The sequence below is a fragment of the Sparus aurata genome, chromosome 13 (genome assembly GCF_900880675.1).
Source record: "Sparus aurata chromosome 13, fSpaAur1.1, whole genome shotgun sequence".
NCBI classification, from domain to species: Eukaryota; Metazoa; Chordata; class Actinopteri; order Spariformes; family Sparidae; genus Sparus; species Sparus aurata.
In genome coordinates this window covers 11,829,184-11,854,080 of record NC_044199.1, presented here as the reverse complement: position 1 = coordinate 11,854,080, position 24,897 = coordinate 11,829,184, and the positions used below count along the sequence as shown (strand labels likewise).

At 43.2% G+C, this 24,897-nt stretch overlaps 1 protein-coding gene across 3 annotated transcripts in view; it reads left to right on the top strand.

Moving 5' to 3' along the window:
- LOC115593951 (cell adhesion molecule 2-like) overlaps positions 1-24,897 on the top strand; it is a 240,756-nt gene that overhangs the window by 146,323 nt on the left and 69,536 nt on the right. For 2 of the 3 annotated variants that reach the window (XM_030437672.1, XM_030437674.1), the window contains exon 2: positions 17,861-17,887. The exons of the other annotated variant lie outside the window; for it this stretch is intronic. In XM_030437672.1, coding sequence (XP_030293532.1) covers positions 17,861-17,887 — 27 coding nt within the window. The remainder of the gene's footprint in view (positions 1-17,860; positions 17,888-24,897) is intronic. 3 annotated transcript variants of the gene reach the window in all.

Here is a 24,897-nt window from a genome sequence, read left to right as displayed (position 1 = left end):
CACACACTCACACACGTTCGCGCACACACACACACACGTGAAGTGAGCATAAAGGCACGAAGCCAAATGGCGCAATCCCTCAATGATCCATCAAGTGTTTGAGCAGCCATTGTGTCCTGACCATTAACTCGGCGAAGAGAGCATCTTTGAGATGGTAATGTTGCTGCTCTCATTTAGCACATAGCCAAGACAAAATGCCAACTGCTAATCAGCCGTGAGAGAGAGAGAGAGAGAGAGAGAGAGAGAGAGAGAGAGAGAGGCTGTTTTTCTGAAATGCACATAGACATTCTCCCTCATTATTTGTGTGAATCACCCATCATAATCCAGACCCAGTGCAATAATTGGGCTTTTATTGGGAATCTTATGGAATGCAGTGGATGCTCAGTATTTATGTAAAGCCAAGTAATGAACAATACCAACCAAGAAGTGGAGCTCAATTAGCGGGTAACTGGTGACAGCAAGGTCCAACCAATGGTGCAACTGCAATGAAAGTTAGTTTTCATGGACATTATTAACCTGCTATTATTCCTTTAAATTTCTGTAAATTATCCTGAAACGCCATATTTCAGTCGAGGCCACAGTGAATTCAAAGCTGTTTGGAACAGGCACGGTTTTTTGGGCTCTTTTGAAAAGCTATTAACTGATTTTCCCCAAGCTGTATGAAGTAAGTAAGCACGACTGGCATTAATCTATAGGAGTTTAAACACACTGAATTATATATTCCCTTTCCCCACCAATTTTTTTACATACAATAATAAGCCTGCAGATGGACCTGGAACTACCCCCTGCAGGGAAACACAATGGGTCCACATCATATAGTCTGCATGGTTCAAGATCAAACTTGATAATAATTGCACTGAAAATGGAAACCAACAATGCCATTGTATGATCTGCCTGAGAGTAAAAGGGGCAAAAACTTGTTATAGTTCTTTTATTTCCTTATTTACTTTGTGCATATAAAATAGTCAAAAAACTGCGGCTTAGGTGGAAAAACAGCATGTTCAAAGAGTAAAAGCCGCAAAACTACATCAACATGCGTCATTTTCATGAATATGGCTTTAAAAACTGTAATAAACAATATACTACTGGATTTAAAATACCACTGACTTCGTAGTTCAGGAGAGAGGGAGATAGAAGAGAGAGTGGGTCAGTTCACTCGTTGGCTGTTGTAGGCTTGGGGGCGGGCCTTGAAGCTCATATCGTCTACCAAATTAAATAAGTGTTAAATGAGAAGTGTTGTTGAACAGATAAAAGCATGAAAAGGCATCGGCGGGCGAGCCTCCATCTTTTAAAAGGTTCATATTACTCTAGCCCTGTAGGCGAATAATACGAAGGGTTTTATTGTGTTAATCATTTGGTGCTAAACTGAGACGGAGAGAGAGTGGTTTCACATCCTTACATTGTGCTATTTTATCACTTACACATAGCACAATATGTGCGACTTACATAGAATGTGCCAAAATACAGAGCTGTTTATGCGTGGGAGGTTTCCACATTTACAGAAATGTATTTTATAATTAAGTAGTTCACTGCAGTATTGTTCTGATACATGTTTACTACAAGACATCATGATTTAAAAATGGCCAGAAAACATTTGTGAACCTGAACGCAGTACCTGTACTCATATACCGTATACTCATATATCAGACACCGGCGAGTAGACGGAGGACGGAAATCTCTACCCAAATACACAGCGACACGCGCATGCCCACACGAATGTGCAGCGCGGTGCACTGGGATGTTTGGGCCGCATTGTGCGGTGCACTGTGATGTTGGGGGCGGACATTTAACAGATGGCGCCAGCTACCTCCCAGGATAGTAATGTTCAATTACCTGTGCCCAATTTACACCTTTGCAAGGGGTGAGAAAGACAGGTAGAGAGGAGCGTGAGAGAGAAAGCTAGGATGGACAGGAAATGTGGTAGGGGGGGTGTAACAATGACAAGAATATGGAGGATTTGTTTGTATAGTAATAAGAAGGGGTTATGTGCTCAGTATAGCGCCGCTGTGTCCCCTCCCCCCCTCTTCCCGAGCCCCCTGTCTTTTTACAGCTCCCATGGGCTTGTGCCTGTGGGCAGCTTTAATAGGAGCATGCTGAGGTCAACTTTAATTTGACAGGGAAAAAAAGCAAACAAGTCGGCGCTTCATTTATTTATTTAGTTCAATTGTGACACGCGGAAGGAATTAGTTCCAGTTCAATTTGTTCAAAATGACCCAGATGAATTCAAATTTGTCTTTGGTAATTGAACACAGTTTTCCTTTTGTTCCTCTGTAAATATAAGCCAAGGCATGAAATGGAATTTATTCATGTCTCTCAGCCTCGGGTGAAAGGTAAATGGGTGAGGCAAGGTGTGTCAACACCTGAATGTGATTCTTTTTTTTTTTTTTATTATTTGATCTGTGACCTGAGAAAACATCTTTTCATTCTCACTGAGCTCAATCAACTGCTTTGAATAAATCAACCAGGCTGCACGTCAGATCTGTCTGCGCACAGAAATGGATTTATCTGAATGACTGGGTCAGGAGATGCTGGCGACAGAACAGAAAAGAAGCTTTTTTTTGTAAGACGTCTAAACATATGAATTGTATGTCTGATTGGTTGGTGGGTTTAAAACACTGCAACATTTAACCAGGCACTTAAAAACAAATTCCTACGACGAGAACGACCTGGCAGTGCTCCTGCCAGGCAGGGCTGGCGGGAGGCAAGCACACCCACATGATCACACAAAATATAGAGGACAAGACAGATGGAGCGGCAAAGGGGGGAGGAAAGGAAAGGATTACAAAGCAATGAGTAAAGTCATTAATGTAAAATAGAGGCAATGTGTATGTATGGAAAAAAGGATTAAAAGACATATATAAATTCAGTAGTGTGCCGAAAGAATATGAATCATACAAACAACACTGAAGAGAGATTAGTGCAATTTTGGCACGCAACACAGCATTTCTGTCGAGGAAAAGATATTCAATGACAAAATATGATAAGTTGATGTTAAAGCAACATTATCTAGAAATTGGCTTTCTGGCACCTCAGTTTGCTGAGTGCAACACCGCTGCTGTAGCAGGTCTGTCGGACGTAACTTAGGTGCTCACTCCAAGCAAAACGTCATAACAGTGTTATGCGTTGGAAAAAACTTATGCCTTGAAGTAAACATGTATGTAACGCTGTGATCCTACCCTTTAACTGAAGTTACACAGTGCAGAAACAAGTGACAGAGACAGAAGCCCCATTCACACTGCCGTTTGCATGCAGGGATCCTGCGCCAGTTCTCCTTATCCTCCTCTGCGTGAGAGTTTCAGATGCGGCGAGGGGTGAAATTTCGCTCCGGCGTTGATCCGCCTCTGGAGGTAGTATCAGGGCCGTATTATTGGCGAACCGAACCAATGTGAACGGATGAGCCGGCGGCGCAGAGCGGGGGCGTGTCGATCGTACAGTTAACTGCACAGGTCCCTCACTCAGCTTAATAAAGCGAAATTTCCCACAAAGCAACGTTACATGACCAAACAAAAGTAACGTAGTAACTGTAACTCTCTTTGGCAACTTATATGAGGAAACAAATCCCACAGCTCTACGTGGAGAAACGTCCATCCTCCCGCCCCTCCTACCGACTCTTTGCCACATTTCTTTGTCACATTTCTGCATGAAAAATGCTCCGCTCTGTGTGAATCACCATCGGCGGGGAATTGGCGAACCACCGCTCTGGGGATAATGCGGCGTCGCTGTGTAAAAAGGGCTAGAGACACCATTCACTCTGTCACAAGACACTGTACCATCAACATGATTCTGAGGCTGTTATTTTAAGGTAAAGACAAGTTACTTGACGTTGCTTTAAGGATTTGTATTAGAAGCCGAAGCCGGGACGTAGGAGCAGAGGATGCTTCTAGGAGGCCCAGCTGACCTGGTTAGCTGGAGTCGGTCGAACTCACCTGTGTGTTGCGGCGCCGCTCATCTCCCTGCGGTAGCTTCATTACTGCACTTCCGTGCACTCTCTCTCTCTCTCTCTTGCGTGTATGTTGGTATATATTCTGTATTTCTGTGATGCCCTTTGGAGTCCGAAACACTGTATGAATAATGCAAGCTACTGAAGTGGAATGAACGCTTTGACACAAACACAGGCCACACACGAGCACGCAAGGTTAGCCATTTTCCTCTACATCTGCTGTCCTTTTTTTACCTTCACTCTCCTGCCCACTCTCAGCCCCTCTCCGCTGGCCCACCCCGAGATATAAATGCACAGGGTGTATTGTTGATTGTTTTTGTTGTTTTTTGTTGTTTTTTGTTTTTTTTGGGGGGGGGGGGAGGAACAACTAAAAATGCCATTAAAGTAGAAAAGCTGTGGGTGTAGAGATAAAAGGAGGGGGAGGATGCAAGACAAAAGCGAGAAAGCCATTGTGGACTTGAAAGGGGGACGAATCCACATGTATCTTAGAGCCCTTTCTTCCTCACTTTATCCTTTAAAGCTGCGGTCCCCGGTGAGATGCTGCCCGCTGAGATCGGCTGCAGTCCCGATGCCCTGGAGATTGCCTATTACCATCGTTACAAAAGGACCCCCTGCGCCGCGGCGTTCCAAAACTCAAAAGCGTGTGCGCGACGGTGCACGCGGTACTTTGCCTCTAAACAAACTCGCAAAAATCTTCACATACATGCAACATTCATTAGGAGCGCAAAAAACCCCCCACAGGTCCCGTCGGAGGTCTATTCTCCCCTCGGCCTGCTGGAGAGCCAAACGGGAACACAATGCCTTAAATAGAATGGGATATAAAGGTGATGGTTTGAAAAATACGAGGTAACAGCCTGGCGACGACTGAAGCAGTAACAATCACAGGGAGCTCACGCTGTTTGATGCCAAATGGTCCCTTGAGGGCCAGGCTCACCGGTCAGCTCACTACAGAGACACAGCTAACACTTTGCCAATTTACCATCATTCTAGCCTTTGTAATGCAACGCAGCACAGACACGCCTTTGTTCGCTGACCTTTGAATAATTCAGCTCGAGCAAAATGCTATGACACATTTTTGATCAAAGTCTCACTATCAAGGGGAGGAGGCACTTTTCCAGACACGGCGTGTTCCTCTCCGCCGAGGATAAAAAAGCTCCCTCTCCTCAACGCAATGTCTGACTGACGGATCAAGCCAAGCAAAATAGAAAAACACCCTTCAGAAATGTATGTCAATCCATATGTTTTGAATTGAAGAGAGCACCTGACGCTGCACAAAGCATTACTGTCACATTAACTCCACATCCTGTAGGGATTTGACCTCTGCACGGGGTAAGAAAAAGAAAAAGAAAAAAAAAAAAAAAAAAAAGAAGCTCGTATGTTCTGGAAGTTTTCCTTGGAAATCTCTTGTCCCCTCGCCCTGTGACAAATGGCTGGAGATTACAGGTTGGTGACTGGGCGCCGTACACATCCACTTCAAAGCTTGGTCTGGAGGAAGCCATTTGTTACCCCCAAGGCATCCATCACAATATAACTTCACCCTCTAAACTATTCATTTGAAGAAGCCGTGGAAACAAAAAGCATCTGCTGAGTTATAGGCTGTACCTGGACTGTCCATCATCCGACGGCAGTACCTGCTCGACAGTGTGTGTGCGTGCATGTGCGTGCATGTGCGTGCGTGTGTGTGTGTGTGTGTGTGTGTCCATCATTCGACAGCTATTCCTGTTTGACTTTTCTTGTTGGGGAGATTCATGATTTCGATATCCCCCGGGTGTTTTGTGGAAATTGAAATGTGCCTCTTGAGCCCCGTGGGGAATTTTTTAAGGCTTTTAAAAGGCAAAACTGTATGAGGTGTGTGTGTGTGTGTGCGTGCGTGCGTGCAGGTGTATGCGCATTGCACATGCTTGTATTTGTTTTATTGTGGTCAAAGGGCAGTTTTTATGAGAGGACCGTAGTCAAACATACACTCATCTTTTATCCTCTCTCCTCTGGTCTGCTCCCCGTTCCTCTCCACATCTCTCTCTTACACCATCCGCCGCTCTGATGAATAAAAACATTGCATACTATATTAGCCGCAGTAACATGATAAGAGTGGATTGAAGATTTTCTGTGATAGGGAGCTGCCATAGATACAGTCGGGGGGGTCTTGGAAGGGATTAGTGAGATGTGTGTGGTGCTCTGTTTTTAGACAAGAGCGCGCTCATCAAGAATTTATCGAGTGCCGAGTGGAAAAGCCAAATAATCGATTGTGGCTGATGAAGTTTGGACTCTTATGCAAAAATTCCGAAATTCTTAATGTCAGCGTTGACTCTTCTTTTTTATTCATTCTGCATTGGAATAGGTCAAGTTTTTTGTCGGGCCTGTGCTTGTAACATGAGACAAACCAATGGTTGCGCTGCAGTGAGTAAGGAAGGCTGCTGCTGCTGATGGACCTGCCAGTACACACAGTTGGTAGAGTACTAAACGGCCCTTTCTGGCTGTAGAGCGTGGATGCAGATTGAGATTGTTACTTTGATTTACAACGACATTTGGTAGCGCTTCCCAATATGGCTCCGTAAGACCAATAAAGAGGTGATAGTTGGGTTATAACATGGCTACTACTCAGGAACTACCACAAGTATTTCTAGTTTATCACGTCTCTTCTTGATGTTTGTATTGATCAGTAATAACCATGAAATTGAACAGAAAAAAAGGAGTCATATTCTGCTGTCTATTGACGACCTTTAACCAGAATCATTTTTAAAAGTTTGCCTGCATTTTGTTGTTTTAAATGTCCAGCTTAAAGGGATAGTTCGGGTTTTTTGAAGTGGGGTCATATAAAGTACATATCTATAGTCGATCTGTTCCCTACCGTAATCACCGATCAGCGCAGCCTCAGTTTGGAGAAGTAGAGAGCCGCTCCAGCCCAGACACTCAGCTTTGTACTGCAGTGAACGTGGTTCAGCAAAAAAGCTAAATTAACCACCTAAAACAAGGCTCACGTAAAAAATTTTACACCAGTTCAAGTGTACGTTGTATAGGTAAAATTCACACCGCTTTACATCACTGTCAGACCGCGCTTTCTTTTGGCACTACATTTTCTCAACCGCAGAACCTCCGTATCCCTACGCATTAGCGTAACTGGGCAACAGTTGATCTGCGAGCGGTGGCTGGACGAGAGGTTTACTTTTGATAAAAACGAAACTTAACTCTCCATATCCTTCCGCATTAGCGCTCATGCTTAGGGATATGGAGGTTCTGCGGTTGAGAAAATGTAGTGCCAAAAGAAAGCGCGGTCTGACGGCGATGTAAAGCGGTGTGAATTTTACCTATACAACGTACACTTGACCTGATATAGATTTTTTTAGGTGAGCCTTGTTTTAGGTGGTTAATTTAGCTTTTTTGCTGAACCCCATTCACTGCAGTACAAAGCTGAGTGTCTGGGCTGGAGCGGCTCTCTACTTCTCCAAACTGAGGCTGCGCTGATCGGTGATTACGGTAGGGAACAGATTGACTATAGATATGTACTTTATATGACCCCACTTCAAAAAACCCGAACTATCCCTTTAAATGGGTCCTATGTAAACATCTCTAGTAATTTATATGTATTTTTCCTTATCGGCCATATACAGTATAACTGCATACATATACCTTCCCTGTCTCTCTCGGTTGCCTATACAAATCGAGGACCATCCGTTTAAGTTGCCTGACAGTCGATTTCTTTGTGGAGGACTGTGGATTTACCACATTAGTCCAAAGGATGTGTCTTTACGCAGGTCCTCAAGGGCCTCTCACCTGAGTGCCTCTCTTTCCGCTCTGCTAAACGGGAGCAACAGTAGCTAACGCCAGTTTAGAAATGGAGTCTGATGACTCGAACAAAAGGACCGGGCTCCAGCGCAGCACAGAAGTTCCACAGAGCTCCTTTAATGCACACACGTTGGCTTGCCTCGCCGTTGTCTTTCTCTCTACCCACATGTGTCCAAGTCCAGCTCCCATTCTGGATTCCTTTTCGCACTCTCATTCTGTTTTGAGAACCGGTGAGCCCGTTGCTTTTGACATTGGCTTGCTGTAGTCAACGTACCCTCTCGAAACAAGCCGAACCAACATGACATCAGGCGTACTTACAAACTTTTATGAATCAGCAGCATGAGCCCACATTCAACAAGAGGTACAACAACGCATTAAATTTACATGAGAGAAATAACACCAGAGGACATCTCTGCCTCTCTGCAGAGCACGGGCTATTATCACTCAACGAGAGAGAGGGCGATTGTCCGCCAGGAAATCTGTCACGGATAACGGCGTTCTCTCTAAGGCATAAAGTGAAAAAAAAAAAGATTTGGGTTTCTAAAATGCACGTGGGTAGCCGTTAAACCTGCCAGTCCAATTCAATTCCACGTGAGGGAAAAGTGTTTCCAGGTAACAAATCACGGCATTACACATGATTTAAGCAGCGATACCTTGAGACAAAAGAAGGCGTTTGGAAACACAGGGGAAGGTGAAATGTAAGTGCTCTTGAATATTTTCCGTTACTTCCAATCAACAGGCAATGCAGGCAACCAGGTGGCTGCAGACTGTGGTTTTAAATAGGTCTAATGTAAGTTGGGAAGATTGCACTGTGTGGATTCTACATGTTGCGATCATGTAAGAGGCCCGAAGCCACATCACACAGAAAAAAGGCCCTTCTACGTAAGGGGTTGGGCTTTAAATTCACATACCTGTGAGAAAGGAGAAAAATCATAGCTCCTTTAGTTAGTAATTACACAGTCACAGCTGTAGTGATTACTCATTATTAACTGCCATCACAGGTGGTACTGACACAGCATGCAAAATACAGCTCGTGGTTTTAGCTGTGCTTCAAACGCTGGCAGATTTAAAAGAAAAGTGCACTTTTGGGGTTAAATGTTTAAGATTTTTATATATATATATATTTTTTTTGCCATCTTGGCTGTCAAATCTTTGATGTTTAATATCTGACAACCGCGCTCAATCCAGATTAAACCTGAGCGTTTTTTCGAGCTCACCATTTGTCTAGCGGAGTCCCAGTTAATTAACGTGATATATGAAACTTCTCGAGCCGTGGGGACGGGATTCTGAGCGGTACATACTGCACGGTGTCACTTTTTTTTTTTCTGATGAGGTCTGCTGCGTGTGGGAGGGCGTGATATATGGCGGCGTGGGCGTGCATTCTGTGAGTAAAAACTGGCGAGGTATGCATTTGGTGGAATTACATGTTTTTTGCGGGCGCGTCCGCTGTGCGCGAGGATATGTGTGGCTGAAGCGAGCAGTGCGCATGTGTGTGTTTGTGTCTTTGTGTGTTTGCGCATGCTGTGACCTTTCTTATGGAACAGCTGTGAAGTCAATTGACAGAGGAGCTGTAAACCAAAATGTCTCGACATTAAAACCACCAGGTTGCTGTCACCGCACCCTGTTCCTTATGTACTGTCTGTAGATTACATGAAAACAGTAGCCAAGTGCTCTTTTTAAGGGACAGATGACTCAACGTGGGAACCACAGCCGAGACTTACTTAACCGTTGAAGGATAATACAGATTGTTTTTCTCATTAATCCATGAGTTTCAGGTGTTTTTTTTTGTTTGTTTGTTTGTTTTTTTTCATGCTGTAGATTAGTGTTCATTTTCAAATGAATGACAACATCTGCCTTTCGGAACAAACTTGTTTCAATCGTGTGGCAGATGTTCATACGAAAATCTGCATCACAGCTGAAACATAGCAGTGGCCAACAGTCCAATTACCGCCGTTAATAGGCACTCATGCGTGCTTTGCGTATGCTGGATGGCAAATAACCATAGCAACAATTAGCGTAATGCCATGTCAACAGTTAAGCCTTTCAGTCGGGCCAACTTTTTTTTGAAATATAAGAAAATTCATTATCACTCAGAAGCCGAGAGAGGATAAACAATACCACCTATCCATGTCAGTTATGCAGCTGTATGCTCACATTGGAGAATAGATTCCGTTCTTTTATGTCTCTTTTCATAGAAACACAAGATAATAGCAGCCATTATACTTCGCAAGTTCACACGCACCACACCGTGGATGAAAATTGTGATCTGAAAGCAAATCGAACAAAGCAAAACAGGATAATAAGATGAATGTGTAACTGCCCCCATGCCTCGCAACCTTTCTATTGCACGGCACAGCATAGAGTGTTGCACAGACTAAGATATAAATCAGTTACAGTCAAGGGAAGTCCTTGATTGCCAGAGGGCACGGAGCAAATGTGGCAGTAAAGAAAATTTTACAACTTTTTGCTGTTTAATGTCCGACTCCTTGTTCTCTCTGCCCATTTGTCTCTCTGTGAGTGAATTTTATTTACTCTATGCTCGTGTTTGGCAATGAATAATGCACACATGCCAACAAAACACAGAAACATCTGAAAACTAATAGTCAGTCTGATTAAAGTCCACCAACTTTACACATTTAAGTTTTTTTACAGGTCTACTGGGGTACTACTGCATATGTGAAAAAAGTTATGTAAGACCTTCTTTTGGCTCCAGAGGAAGCTGCATGTATTCTGATAAATTACCCTCAGTGATGGTTAAGTTGCATTTTGGGTAAGGGTTAGGATGAAGAGGGCGATGGCTCTGATTTTTGGTCATTTGTTTTTTCAACTGCCCCTCACGAGTCCAACAAGCAGTGGACTGCTTTTCAAAACCTGGTGCCTACGTTACCCACAATGCTACTTAGCTAGTGACATCACTGAAGGCAATTTCACAGATGACATGCATCTTCCTCTGGAGCCACGAAAAGTATTAAACTACTTATTTTTTCACATATGCAGTACTACTCCCTTCTAAACCTGTTAGCACACTTTAATGTTTGGAATTAGTGGAGTTACCCTTTATGCAAAAGCATGAGTGTATTACGGGGCATGAATATCAATTTGTAGCCACACTTCCCTTAAATCCATTCTCATTGTAATTCAAGCTATGCCATGAGGGACCACTGAATTACCAAAGGCACAGACGGGAAACACACACACGTACAAAACAAGCTGTCATTTTTCTGGGTCAGCTTCACTGTACTTGGTCTATGCAAACATAAAAACATGGCCCTAAAGTGGTGGAAGTCCGTCAGGTGCGCTGCCCCCCTAGGTATTCACTGTGTTCTTAGCTGCGGGCCATTGACAATCAGCAATAAACTCTGAGTCCCTCGAGTCATTATCTCCGCATATTGCCTCCAGATGACGCCCACGTTGTCGCCACAACACAGCACAGATGTTACAAAGAGGTAAAAAGAAATGTGCATAGTCTTAAGTTTCTTTAAAGGACACTTGTTATGCTTTTTTAAATTGTTTCTGTTCCTTCATTGTTTTATATATGTTCTTACGCATGATTAAGGTCGTGAGAGTCAGCAAGGCCAAAGTCGACACACCAACAAAGCTCATCTCTCCCACGGAAAATACTGCTCCCATAATGCCTCATCAGTAGTACCGCCTTAATTTCTGTGATTTTGTGACATCACACTGTGTCACCATTTCACACATTTTGCATAATGTATGCCTAGGAGCTTGGTTGGCATGTAAGAATTAATTTAGCATAGCAACTCTGGTGCCGTTAACTCATGCTCAGGGGTGTGTGAGCTGACCAATCAGAGGAGACAGGGCCTTAAGGAGAAAGGAGCTACAATAGAACGTTTCAGAAGGAGGGGGAATACAGTGCTGCTCCACTGGACAGTACTGATGTAAATCTATTCTAGTAGTAACCCAAAATGAGATTACAAACATGAAAATTAGCATAATATGTCTTTTTTAAATATCGTCGATTCTTGACCTCCTTCAAACTTAGAGTCCCTATTGTTCAGCTTTATCTAACCAGGCCACTCTCTTACAAAGCTGACATGTTGCTATAATTATTTGATTTCAAGCAGAACCTATACTGTGCATACAAGAGTTGATCACTGTGTTTGTTAATAACAGAAAATATCAAACTAAAAAGGCAGCCTGGGCTCCAGATTGCCTAGTGTCATTCACACACGATCTTGTGATGGTGACTCACCAGATTTTAGTTATTTTCAGCATGGAAAAAAAAAAAAGAAAAACAATCTGGAAGGCATTTACTCTGAAGCCATAAACGCTGCTTTAGACTAGCTCTTCTAAGGGGGAAAAAAATGTTACGAGTTGTGTGCGTATCATCAACCTGTATGCCCGTCTGTGTGTGTGCGTCCTCCTGTGGGCTTCACGGGCGTCACGGCACGGCTTTTTGAGCAGATGATTCTGCCGCGGACGGGGTATGCACGTGTAATCGTGTTAAGGAGTGGAAATCAAATATGCTAGATTAAATGACAAAACAAACAGATGTGTGTCTCCCGGTAACGCGAGAAAACAAGGGCGAGGTAGACAGATCTAATAAAGCAGGCAGTATGGTGGCAATAAGCTGCGTAAAGTAAGCTTGATTCTATCTATTAACACTGTTTACCATCTCTTTTATTACCCTGAGATGAATTGCGGCCCTTAGCACAAGCCGCGCTAAACCAAACAAGATTTAAATACATTTGCAGCGAAATCAATTAAGATTTAAATACATTTGCTTGCATTATTCCGAGCTATTTATACGCCGATGATTCTCTTGAAAACAAACTAGCCACACGCATGTAGGGCTATGAATATGTGTCCCAATGTATATTTTCCTCGATGTTTTTGTTGTGTGTATGGTTCGATGGCTCCACGGACAGCCAAGTCGTAAGGTGACACAGGATGCGGCGAGGTTTTCCAGCAACCTGCTCATCGGTGGAATATTGGTCGGATTCCAAGGGCCCGGAGTACATCAAACATATGGCAAAAACAGCTGCTGCCGTGCCAAAGATAAGCTAATCACTCCATCATGCTATGTGACAGCGCTGAGAGCCACCCTGTACACATCGATCTCCATAGGCTTTTCACTGCGCGTCAGACTCTGAATATATCTGCCACTGTGAAAAGGGTAGCCCGGGGGGGGGGGGGGGGAATGAAATGCAGAAGGGAGAAGTAAGGAGACGAGTAAGAAAAGGGTTAACAAGGGAAGCGGAGTGAATATGAAAAGGCAGGTGAGACAAACTCCTGACTGAGCACACGTCGATGCGGAGGAGGAGGGGGGGGAGAAAAACGTAGAAAGGGAAAGGAGAGGGAAACAGGAAGGATGTTGCAATCGAACACATGTCCTCCCAGGAGACTCATACCCTCAGGGAAAACTATGATCATCGCTACAGCATGTGTGTGCGTGTGTGTGTGTGCGCGCATGCCACAGCAGGTGGCGTCTGTATGAACTATCACACAGTTTATTTATGACGGCTCCCCGCTGACAGTCACAGACACAGAGAACAACCTGCTTACAACTTTGAGCTTCTCAGTTCCGCCACCGTAAAGTCACTCGCTTCTTCATCCTCTTAGATAAACAGTGTGTTTACATACGCACATGTGATCTTTTGGACCGATGGCGTTGTGCATGCAGTTTAGGTGAACACATGGGGAAAAAGTGGCGTGTGCGAGTCTTCGTGTTCATACCACAAGTTATTCTTCTGCTTGAAATAAAAACAAAACAAAACAAGAAAACCTGAGAAAAGATATCTAAAATTTAAACACCAGTTATTTTAAATGAACAAACGAGTAACCTTCAGATCATAGTCAGGGCCCAAATGTAACATCCAACACTATTATTTGCACATTTAAAGCTACAGTAATTGTTTTTTGACCACGATTGGGCAGAATAAATCCAACTCATGAAATAATTCTTGATGAAATTGACATTATCAATCAACTACCTCCAACATTCACTATTTGTTGAATGTACAGTAAGCCTGCTCCTGTTGTAGCCCCAGTTTAGTTATTCCAACACTGGTCCAGTCAACGCAAAGACTTTATGTGTGTGTGTGTGTGTGTGTGTGTGTGTGTGTGGATTATTTCTCAGGTTACAAGTTATTACTCTCCGTTTTCAAATAATAACATCAGAAATATTGTTTCGTAAAGTTTTTAAATGAATTCAAAACTCACAGATTGCCTGGAATGCAACTTTCCAAAAAAACACTGACCGCCCATCACAGAGAAATTGAAGCCCTATCACTATAATACCGTAGTTCTCGTGAATGCCTTGGACAGAGAAAATAGCCACTTTGGATTCCATTCAGGCACCTGTTTACCTCTTTGGCATCTGCAGGCCAGGGGAGAAACGGAATACATGAGTGCCATTATGTGATCAGGATACAATAAAAAAAAAAAGGTAGCTGAATTCCATTATTATTTTGAAAAACTGTTTAAAAGAGAGAACACTATACAATGCACATACCCGCACATTACCGTGCTGGTCTCTAGTGAAACCACTGCTGATCTAGTAGCTGCCTATTTATTATTCATTCGACCCTGCAGTGAGGAAAAATGCTTTCACTAGGTGGGCATTATGCCATTTGTCTTAAATCAGAAAAGGAGAACATTACATTAAAGTGTAACTTAATGCCTTCCACCTGTGAAGTTGTTGCCATCGTACTGTCTACACTTCACATCTGAATTTGGGCTACGGGTGAAAGCCACCTACTGGCATTAGCAAAAAATCCAGTAAGTTAAAGACGACATTTGTGAGCCAGCAAACCTGTTAATACTACTACTAAAAAATATTTGTCGGATGTAGGTTTGGAGTAGAGGAACTTAATTCTTCTGATACATGAATTCCTCCTGTGAAGATGCTGACCGACAATAAGCCAATTTAAACACACTTGTCAGCTACAGGTGAGCGCGAGACGATACTATTAGCGTCATAGAAATCCAGTGAACTAAAGCTAACATTTGTGAGCTGGCAAACCTGTTAATGCTACTGCTTAAAATATTTGGGGTCTGCAGGTGGGAGTAGAGGAACGTTATTATTCTAATACATGGATTCCTTCTGTGAAGATGCTGGCTGACATACTTGTTTATGCTTGTCCAAATAGCTAACTTAAAGACACCTTACTACAGATCAAGGCCACAGGTAAGCGCCAGACGAAATCCAGTAAGCTAATGCTTAAGTTAACCTCAGTTAGTAAGCTAACCTGTCAATACTAGTAGACCTACCACTATTGCTGCTGAAAGATATTGGAAACTGTTGTAGAGCAACTTTATTATTGTTATAACTTGGATTCCACCTGTTTAAATGCTAGCCAACATACTGACTACGCTCGACATCTAACTTTAAAGACACTTGTAGGCTACAGGTAAGCGCCAGCCGCTAACATTAGCATCATAGAAATGCAGTAGGCTATTGCTGGAGTTAACCTTAGATAGCTAGCAAACCTGTCAACACTAGTAGACCTACCACTATTGCCACTGAAAAATATTCAGGGACCAATGTAGAGCAACTTTATTATGGTGATAAATTGGATTCCACCTGTTAAAATACTGGTCAACATACCAGATACGCTCGACTTCTAACTTAAAGACACATTTAGGCTAAAGGCAAGACCAACTGCACACATAGATACACATCCAGTTAGCTAAAGTTAACGTTACTATTATTGACAGTACTGAAGAATATTTGAAATGGTAGGTATATCTATTTCATTATTGTGATTCCTAGATTAGGTTCTTAATATACATATTTTTTAAAGCAACTCTCTCAGCCATGGATGTCGTCAGTGCATCCTGTCCCATCAGGAGTGCTGAGAGCATGTGAGAGGTCACCATTGTGTAATCGATTGGGAATACTCTGCTCATGGCATGGTAAAATGGGGGAAATGAGAGAGTGGAATGAAAAGTGTTTTATTCAATTTCAGCTTGCCAGGACTTACCGAACTGTTGTGTCGGTTGCCTGGTAACTGTTATACTCGGAGATACAAGAGCAGGGAGTGTAGTGAATAAGACTCCCACCATTTTTCTCTTTTCTTTGCTGCTTGTGTTCTCCTGTTCTCTCTCCTATTTCCTCCCCCCCCCCCCCCCACTCGCTCTTTTCAGCTTTTGTCACACCTGAATATTGTGTGTGTGTGTTTGTGTGTATATATATATATATATATATATATGTGTATATATGTATATATATATATATGTATATATGTATATATATATATATATATATATATATATATATATATATATATATATATATATATATATTTCTTTACACTTTTTTAGGATCCAGGATCTCTCTGTTTTTTCATGGGTATTGACTGGGAGAGATCACAGAGCAGAGTTGTGACAGGGAACTCATACCCTGACAGCAAGGATGAAAGGCAGGGAATAGAGCGAGGTCAGACTCTGCTGAGGGAATATTTCACAACGCCATCAGTCTCATGTAGCAAGCAGTGTTGGTGGAGATGTGACTCTTGCTGGCCTGTTTCTCCGTCTGTCCCTCTCCCTCTTGACCGGTGACACGGCGGCAGCAAGGTGTGAAATTCTCGCCAGCTGCATGTGTGTGTGTGTGTGTGTGTGTGTGTGAGAGAGAGAGAGAGAGAGAGAGAGAGGGAGGGAGGAATAGCTGAGCATTATTGTTCTTTGCTTTTTCTGTTCCCTCTAGTGCCACTGAGTATACTGTGATGCCGAAAGATTGCAAATGTGTGCAAATTAAGTTTGAAAAATCTTAAAAGGAAATGACAGGAAATGATCCGTTCCTCCCCCTTCCACTTTTCCGCTTCCTCACTGGAACTATCTCGCACCTTGGCGAGCTGTGAAATAGTGCTAACGAAACATAATCATCTCCATCAGCCGCAGAAAATTGGCTATCAGGATTTGATGGGGCACTCAAACATAGACAAAGCAACATGCACATGAGAGGCGAAAGAGTGGCGCGACTTTTGCGGCGGCAGCGGGCCTGCATTCGGAGCTTTCACTGAATTCAAACCTATTCACAGTATGTTGACCAGGCAAAATGGGAAATCCTATATTTTTCTTGCGCTCACGGAGAGTGATTTATTAATCTGAAATCGAAAAGAAAGCACAATATTTTCCTATAACCGGCAGACTCTGGCACCTGCGGTTGTGTTCTCTTTTGTTCTTCCTCTCTCATTCTTTCCCGAGCGCCCCGTCTCGTAGAGCAGTACAGGTTTTCAGGCTCACTGGAGGCATTCCAATAGATCCATCAATTTGGCAAAGCAGTGTGTGTGAAGCATGAGAGTCATTCCCTCGGGAGAGGCACGCAAATACACAGACACACACGCGCACACTAATAGACAATATGGGTTGTTTATTTGGCTCTCCTCTGCGTTTGTGCGTCTCAGAGGTGATGCTCTCGTCGTTGGGTCGGCCCTCCGTGTTGTGGTTCCCCTTTGCTTTTATACGTGGCTGCATATCGGCCTGTATGGTTTTCACCGAGCTGTTTTCGTTGAACCCTCTCATATCATGGCACATCCTCTGCTAGACGAAAAAGTCCTGTTTGTGCTTCTCCTCGCTGATTACAGTGCTGTCAGTCACATTCCTAATGCGGTGCACCGGTGTGTGCATGCATACAGTCTGTCTCCGACTGACACACACACACACAAAAATCACTGCTTCCCGAATGTCCACATTAAAGAAGACAATCAACTGCGAAATTGTTATAAAGCCCCGTAATCTCCACCAGAAATCAAATGAAGCACAACTTTTCGCTAATCAACGGCGTGATATCTACAGTATGCCCATATCCTTACGGGTCTTGCGGGCTCATTAAAAAAAAAAAAAAAAAAAGCGTCGAGCTTCCACGCACGATCCTAGATGATGTGACGCGGCTAATTAAAAGGTGCCACACTGTAAGGTCTCAATTTGCTGATGAGCTAAATCAGGCCGCTCTCTTTTCAGGGTTGAAGGATTCTGCCGCTCGTGATTGACATTCACGACAAAGACAATGCTGTTTCTGCACATATATATATACATACGCGACAGATACGGGCACACGCTTCCTCCTGCAGTTATCTAATCAAATGCTCTGTCTCTGTTCTTTTGTTTCCTCTCTCTGTTTTCTGCCTCTCTCGCTGTCCCTTCAACCCCCTCTCCTCTACTCGGGGACTCCAGTGATGGCTTCAAAAGGCAAAGTTCGAGGTGAGTCGGTTGGCTGCGTTTCTCCCTGCTGTGCCTCTAACTCAGCCAGACAAAACTATCATAACAGTGAAGCTGAATTCACTATTTTTGTATTTCTTTTTATTCTACAAGATAATAGGCTGAAGCTTCAGGTTGTTTGCTTTTATGCTCTTCTTTTTTGTTACTTAGTTCCCAAACAATCACGTTCTAATCTTTTCATCTGAGGTAGTTTTTAAATTGCCATGGAGCAGGTTCCCCCCCCCCCCCCCTACATTCAGCAATTTCAAATTTCATTTCTGCCTTCAAATACTCTTCTCTCTACTCTGCTCTTATTCGTGTTAATGGCACACACACTGCATGAGAACATGTGTTATAAAGCATTAAAAAAAAAATGTTTTAAAAACAGTGGAAAACACGACTTTGTAAAAATGGTTTGCTTGAGATCAGAATGCGCTCCTGCTTTTTAGAAATGCCAGCACCACCGCAACGTAAACTACATCTCGGTGTTTACACTCGCCGGTAAATTACTCGAGCTTGCGGAACACCGCAGAGGACAGTCCGAGGTCATCAGATTAACAATCAAGTGTTTAATTCTGTGATATTGCCTCTCTCTGGGCTCTGGAAAAGGTAGCAGTAAATTACAGTGATCAAAATCTTCTCCATCATCCGCCTGTGTCTGCAGGATGGCAGCGAGAGCGGATTATAGATCACAGAGAGAGAGAGTCGGAGAGGAGAAGCAGAGGAGTGTTTATTTGAGAGGAGATAACTTGATTTCATTCAGCTGTGTGCTTCGGTAAATATGCCTCCTAAAAACAACACAAAAAAAAAACTACAGACATAGTCAACCACCGCCGTAATCTCATTCTGTTCTATTACCATCTCTGGCTAATGATTACAGAAGCACAGGTCGCATCCTGAGCAGAGATGTAATCGTAAGTCAAATGAAAGCGTCGGCATTAGCTCAGAGGGGCATACCGAACTCGGCATATGTACAAATCCAATTGTATTCGCAGATAGTTGGTGAAATTCAGTATGTGTTGTAAAGCGTTTCCCTTGAGCCAGCGGTGGCCCAGCATTCTCTTCTTTGAGGGCCACTTAACTTATTAAAAGCAAAACACTGCGGTGCAAAGTGGTGCTGGGATCCTAAGTTCGTTGGACTTCACACTCTTCACACTGTGCTCTGATTACGACAAGTGATTTTCAATAAGTTGTCAGCGGCAAAAAATAAATCAAAAAAGAACGCCGCGTGTATGCAGGGGTGCCAGCGTGCAGAAAGGGGGCGAGGGCGCTCCACCGCGTTTTCTCAACGGGAGGGGGCCACCTGGAGGGCGCAAACCAGGCCATAAAGGTACAACAACGTGAAAATGCAGGAGCCCAAATGAAAATATGATTGCGTGCAGGCTTAATAATTGGCAAATAATAAGAATAAGAGCCAATCACTGTGAAAACACCTGATGTACAGTAAACACCTCGGTCACCATCAAGAAAAAGAAAAAGAATCTCATCTTGTCCGCAGATGAAAATCATTGCTCTATCCAATTACTTTCAGTTTTTCGGAAAATCTATACTCCCTCTGCACATGCTCATCCAGCAGAGTCGAAAGTGTTCCCACGGGAGAACGGCCGCCACCCTTCCTTCCATTGTTTGTCATTACGAGCGATCTCTACCACTTTTCCATGTGGTGAATCTTTTTTTTTTTTTTTTTTTTTTTTTAATCGCAGACATTTACCAGGGAGTTTCTGAGTCATTGTGGGTGTAGCAGTCCTTCTGTTTAGTAACCGCATCGGTCTTCTGTTATAAAACTGCTTTTGTATAAACAACACACCAGCAAAACCAACCATACTGTTTATCCAGAGCTTGAAGTGTTGAGGGGTGATCGTCCTCTCATCGTTCTCTGCAGCAGCGGTGGTACAAACAGCATCACACCCACCCTTCCCTTCTACACTTCGCTATTCACAGTTTCCTCTTTCTTTTTCCCCGCTGCGTCTGAACGCGTAACTCATTTAAACCACCTCTGTCCGGGGCCGACAACCAGCCGCTCGTGTTTGACCGCTATATCGCCGCCTTGTTCAGCGTGGACCCCCTTCCTCTCTTTAAAGGCCACCCCCACCTGCCTGTCATCCACTTCTATCCTACTGTGACAGTATAGAAAATCCATTGCACTCTTAATAGGGGGAACAGAGGGAGCGTAGATCAGAGTCAAGCACATGTCTCCTTCCTGCTCCTCCGGCCGTTATAATGAGGCTATTGGTAGGAAAACATAACAAGTCAGATAAGATTCATGCTGATCAGTGGGCAGATAAAGGCTCAGCACACCTCAAAGCATCGGTTCACTGGTGTGTGAGGGAGAGAGAGATAGAGAGAGATGTGACTGAAGGACTGAGTGACTGGTTGAGGGTTCATATCGCAAATGTTCATTTGTAAATGTATGTTTATATAGTTCAGCCAATTACTGTACACAGCACCGGAGAGATACATTTCCCTGTCTCCGCATTTCTTTTTTTTTTTTTTTCTTTTGGCTGGTGGGAGATTAAATCAGGGCTGTTTTAGGAAAATGTGACAACATAACAGCATCGCTGTCAGGCGTGTAAACGAGATTGAAAAAGGACCTCATTAAACACAGCGCAGATATATGGGCACCTGTAAAGCCTCTGTGAGTGTATGCGCACAGGATGCAGTTTCAACATAACCTTTGACCCGCACCTTTATTACCGCTTTTAATTTAAATCTACACATGCTGTTTACAGTCAGTGTTGCTCAGAGTGAGCGTTGTGTTGCACGATGTGTTATACAGGTGATTCTAACTGAAGGTTGTATAATAGAGGTAATACTTTAAATCAGGGGAAGTGCTTAACATTTTTTAAGATCCTGCAGATGCTTAAAGCAGCTAACTGATAATAATTGCATAGCGCATGTATTCATCTAAATAAGGCAACAACAAAAACATTTGTAAAGGTATAAAAATGATATTATAGCTAAGTTAGTTCAACAATACATGTAAATGTAATAGTATTATAAACGTTCTTAAGCAGTCTGTAAACTGTTAAAGGGATAATCCGGTGCAAGTTTAATATATGGTCTAACACACTGTGACACCAAGTAAGACCCCCCCCCCTCGAGAGATCAAGTTTGCAGACGGCTAGCTTACGTAGTTTTAGCATCCTCAGAAATGACCGCACGGTAAGAACAGATTGCAGTATATGCCTCCGCCAAAAAAAAAACACCATCAAAAAGCCACAAATAATGCTCAGAACAGCACCAAACTTCAGCAACAGTACAAATACTGTCTCAGCACATAGTTCGAGGCATCAAACCTCCACTAGCTTGGCCGGATTAATATTGTAAAGTAAACACAACTCACAACTCTGTTGTGGGGAAGCCCTGCGAATTGATTACCGATAGCGGTTAGAAATGCTCAATTCTGTTCTTTTCCCTGTCCGCTCTCGATAATAACTGTAATAAACTGGTAGGCAAGGCGCATATGAACTTTGATTGCATTGCCATGGAGTAATAACTATACATTTTCATCCTTGGGCTGCAGAACTCTCCTGCGCTCGCTAATCGATTCGCAGGTCTTCCCCACAACAGCAAGCTGCGGTAGGAGAGTTGTGTGTTTTGTTTACTTTACAATAGAAATCCGGCTAAGCTAGTGGAGGTTTGATGCCTCGAACATTGTGCTGGGGCCCTATTTGTACTGTTGCTGAAGTTTGGTGCTGTTCTGAGCATTATTTGTGGCTTTTTGATGGCGGTTTCTTGTTGGAGGCATATACTGCAATGTATTCTCATCGTGCAGTCATTTTCTGAGGTTGCTAAAACTACGTAAGCTAGCCGTCTGCAAACTTGATCTCTCGAGGGGGGGGGGGGGGGGGGGGGGTCAGGCTGTGTTAGACCATGGATTAAATTTACACCGGAATATCCCTTTAACCAGTAGCTTCTTTAAAGTCTGCACCAATAGAAACACTGTTCCCGAAACGCCTCGTCACTTCGTCATTATTCTCACCTTTTACTTACGTGACTGTTTGACATCACACTATGTTACCATGTCACACATTTGCTTAATTTTTGCCTAGTGGCACAAAATAATTGACTTTGCATGGTTGCTCTGTTTGTGGTGCTGGCTCGAGCATGTGTAGGCCGACCAGTCAGAGGAGACAGGGTATTCGAGAGGCGGGGCTTTAAGAGACATGAGCTAAACAAGACAGCTTCAGACAAATCATAATATGTCTCCTTTAACACTTAATATAGTCAAATGTTAATAAGCATCTCATTACGACTTATAAGGGTCTTAATGCTTACTTCAAGAACCTTAATATCAGGTTTTCACCATAAGGGTTAGAAAGATAACCTTGTCTTGGATTGACAGTGAGCTGAGCTTGAGCACTGTTTTTGCTTATATTTATGTACACTTTCACAAATTGGTGTTATTACCATTATAAAGTATGCCTAATTAATCATCAGCAACATGGCGCTGACTTGGGTTACACAGTGGGGGGAGGGACAAAAGGCGTTCAATGACGTCATGTCATGAGGAGACCCTGCATGCTCAAACCTAGTCTGGGCTTTCATTGTTATCAGTATAATAGCCTGCAGGTGCAGGAAAGAGTTCACAGACGGTGTAAATATGGTAGACTTCCCATGTCTCTGCTGACTGGGAATGATTTGCCACAGCAGGTAAAATAAGATCACCGAAGAAAACAGAGCAATCCTGAAAGCAAGGGACAACCAACCCCATTCGGGTGCCAGTGGAGATGATTGTCAGGCAAGTTCTGGAGTTATAAAGAGGATTTAAGGATGCTTATTCGCAGATGTCGTGTAATATTTAAAGAAGTTTCCTCAAATTATGCACTCAAATGTGCTCGTGCTGGCTTAGCCAAGTCTCAGCTTTAGCTTTGAGTTGAGATCTTCAGTGTCAGCCCTGCCACTGTAGGCCCTGACTGGAAGCAGTGGTAGAAAGAGCTTTGCAGCAGAGTTAAGTCTGACACATGAGCCAAATGATAAGAGCTGCTTTTAAAACCAGCACTTTTTGCTCGCTGCATCGTGCGGATCTCCCCTGGGGTGAGAAGCATTTCCCCTGATCACTCTTAAATGAACAGTATCTGTCAACACATCACCACACATTAGAAAACCACACTGTGGCATGTTGATTTGGGGGAATTGGGGAGTTTGGTGGCAGCAGTGATTAGTCTGATTTCCCTCCTGAATGCCACCCCAGTCTGCGATCATCCTGCTCTCGCTCCCGTATGAAAGCATAGGAAATGAATTGCGGTCCTATGATAACAAGAGGAAGAAGTCAAGCACATTGCTCCTTAACATCACCTTGTGAAAATTTGAGAATCTCGATAGCTCACAATAACTCTGACTTCCCTGACCTTGTGCTTTTATGACGTTTAATTTACCACAGCCTAGTGAGCCAGCAGGCATGCGAATAACTGCTGATATTAGTTTGCCGTTGCTTGGCCTTCTATTGAGAGCGGGATTGTTTGAGGCTATATATATTGCACCTAGTCAAAGCGTTGCCTTCTGTGTTCTTGTGGAGCAGACAAATCTTAAAATTCTTAAAAGGATGGACTTAAAATAACGTTTAGTGTATATTGCACTGCTTGCTCTCAGCCGCGTACATACACAGCAGCATACGCATAGGTGGTGATGTACAAAGAGGGAAATGCATGCGGAGAAAACATTTTATATCTGCTTACATAAACCAGGGCAGCGTAATTTAAACAGCTATTTCCTACGTGTCTGCTGAGCATCTCTGATAAAGCAACCGACCGAGAAACCTCCTCGGCTAGAAGGAAGCATTTAAAGGGGCGCTGTGTAGTTTTGGCGAAGAAATTCAAGTAGTTTTAAAGTATTAATGAGGTAATAATACAAGCTTGGGTTGAATTTTCTTTTAATTTGAAAAGGTCTAGTGACTATAACTGCATCAGAATAAAAAAGTGTATCTAAATTGGGGTTTTGGAGTTTTAGTATTTACAATATTGATGAGATAATAGTGCAAACTAAGAAATATGTCTTTTTTCCACAACTGACTAAACAAGCTTCTCTCAGAGGAATATAAGGTCCCCAGAACACTGTTTGAAGCTGGAAAGGTGGCAGGGTCCGCCACATATAAACAAAGTAAAACAGTATGAAATTGTGATTTGCTTTAAGGTCAGTTTGTTAATTCAGTTTATTCAGTCATAAAAACAACACGATATTTTGTCATTGAAGATCTTACTATTCTGATTAAAATATCTTCTTCAAAACTACGTAGTGCACCTTTAATATATTGTTGTTTTGTCTTGCACTCACCTCAGTTGTTAACTACCTCCCCTTCTTCTCCGCCTTCGCTTTTCTATTAAAGTATGCACTTCTGCCCTCACCTAACTCGCCTCACCTGGCTTTCGTTTCTTCCAGCTTTTTGGAAGAAAAACAGTGTACAAAGTATTTATGAAGGCCAGGTGTACCTCCCTCATAAAACCATGAGATGTCTGCCCTTGGCTCAGAAAGGATACAGAGATCTCTGGCCATTCTGGACCGAGGGAGCCTGAACTCGGGCGGCTTGCACACAGAGAATGGGCAGAGGTTTATATCTCTGCCCTTTAAATTGATGTGGCTGAATCAAGGGCAGGAACACTGGGCAAATGATATTGGCGCCCGGTCTGCAATTTCAAATGAGTGTGCGGGTGAGTGTGTGTGTGTGGGCTTTTATAAATGATGAGATATAGAATTTGCTTCCACCTGAAGTTCGGCAGTAGCAGTTTCTCACAGGTTATAAAAGAAAAGAGAACCCATCTTGTTGGGCTTTGTACACCGAGGAAGGTGCTGTAGGAGGAAGTCAAAGTCAACCAAAACCTGCGTCCTTATCCTTCTGACTGCTTGTCACTCCTACCAAACTGTCCTCTTTCTGTCCCTTATCGCCATGCTTAAGCAACACCTAACAGCACTGCGCAGAAGTAGGTGATATTTTGCTGATCTGACTCCAGGGGTTGAGTCACATGTCAAGTTCTGTGATGGCTGCACCAACAGCTGCCCGGTCTAATTACTGTATG